We start from the raw sequence: 1,477 nt of genomic DNA, 5'->3' as shown, positions 1-1,477 counted from the left end.
CATATACATCTATGTGTATAGATATATGTTTATACATACATATGTATATATTAGGAGTATGTTTCTATACATAGAAATATTATGAAAAGGTATTCAACATATAGAAGTAGAATTAAGAACAATACAACAATAGTAATTTAAACTATGATGTAATAATAATAATAATAATAATAATAATAATAATAATAATAATAAAAGCAGCTAAAACTGTGATTTAACCCCGATGCCACTCCAAGTTTCACGCTATTGCTTTGCAGCACGACAGAAATGTTTTATCAGATGTAAAGAAAAGCGGTAATGCGAAACTTGGAATAACGACGTAGTGAAAGCTCAGTTTTAATTGCTTTTATTATTATTATTATTATTATTATTATTATTATTATTATTATTATTATTATTATTATTATTATTATCATAAGAATTTTTACCATTATCATTGTCATTATTATTGTTATTATTACTGTTATTATTATTGTGGTTGTTGTTGTTGTTGTTATTATTATTATTATTATTATTATTATTATTATTATTATTATTATTATTTATATACTCACATGTACATACGCACATATATAAATATATGTCTGTATAAATTTTAGTATAGGTATGCATGTATATTAATATGTACATTTCATATTTATGTAATATGTATGTATACATCTGTATACGAGTATGAATTGTATTTGCATACATACAAATACACACATAATTTCATATAAATTTCATATATGTATTAGGAAAAATCAGCCATGACTTTTTGAATGTCCCAATAAGTCGGAAGAGAATTAAGAGCAAAGAGGAATGATGGATGAGAGAAAGATACAGAGAACGAGAATAGATAGAAAGATAGATAGATAGATAGATAGATAGATAGATAGATAGATAGAAAGAAAGAGTGTGAGAGACTGAAAGCAAGAAAGAGTGAAAGAGAGGGAAAAAGACAGAGATAGTTGGGTAGGTTGTGCGGTATGTGTGTTTGTAATAGCTTTTGGACAGAAGTGTAGTAGATTCGTCATGTTTGTCCTTCAGACATTAGATTCTATCTTGTAGTTTCCTCCCATAATTCCATAGAACTTCTCCTCTTTCTGAAGGTACCCTAAATTCCTGATGGTTTTGTATTGGTCGGGTACTTCCATCAGAGCGTGTAAGGCAAACACTGCTTCCGGATGTTTGGATTTGCCTACTGTTCCGTGGTAATCGACAAACTGGAAATTGTCGAATTTCCGACGTGGTAAACAGTTGTCAAACTCCTCCATGATATCCCACGGGCCGTCGCCAACGCCGACCACGATGATACTAAGAGGATACTCAGATGCTTCGACTATGGCTCTCACTGTTTCGCCTTGTTCGTTTATCTGGCAAAAGAAAATAGAATATATATTATTATACAAAGACATATATATATATATATATATATATATATATGTGTGTGTGTGTGTGTGTGTGTGTGTGTGTGTGTGTGTGTGTGTGTGTGTGT

At 30.1% G+C, this 1,477-nt stretch overlaps 1 protein-coding gene across 2 annotated transcripts in view; it reads right to left on the bottom strand.

The window, feature by feature from the left end:
* Positions 1 to 21: 21 nt before the first annotated feature.
* The window catches only part of LOC106870351 (uncharacterized), a 131,631-nt gene continuing 130,175 nt past the window's right edge, over positions 22 to 1,477 (bottom strand). For both annotated transcript variants that reach the window (XM_014916385.2, XM_014916386.2), the window contains exon 3: positions 22 to 1,355. In XM_014916385.2, the coding sequence (XP_014771871.1) occupies positions 1,026 to 1,355 (330 nt within the window). In that variant the 3' untranslated portion in view covers positions 22 to 1,025. The remainder of the gene's footprint in view (positions 1,356 to 1,477) is intronic.

This window comes from Octopus bimaculoides, chromosome 6, assembly GCF_001194135.2.
Source record: "Octopus bimaculoides isolate UCB-OBI-ISO-001 chromosome 6, ASM119413v2, whole genome shotgun sequence".
NCBI classification, from domain to species: Eukaryota; Metazoa; Mollusca; class Cephalopoda; order Octopoda; family Octopodidae; genus Octopus; species Octopus bimaculoides.
This window is presented reverse-complemented; position numbering and strand designations above follow the sequence as displayed.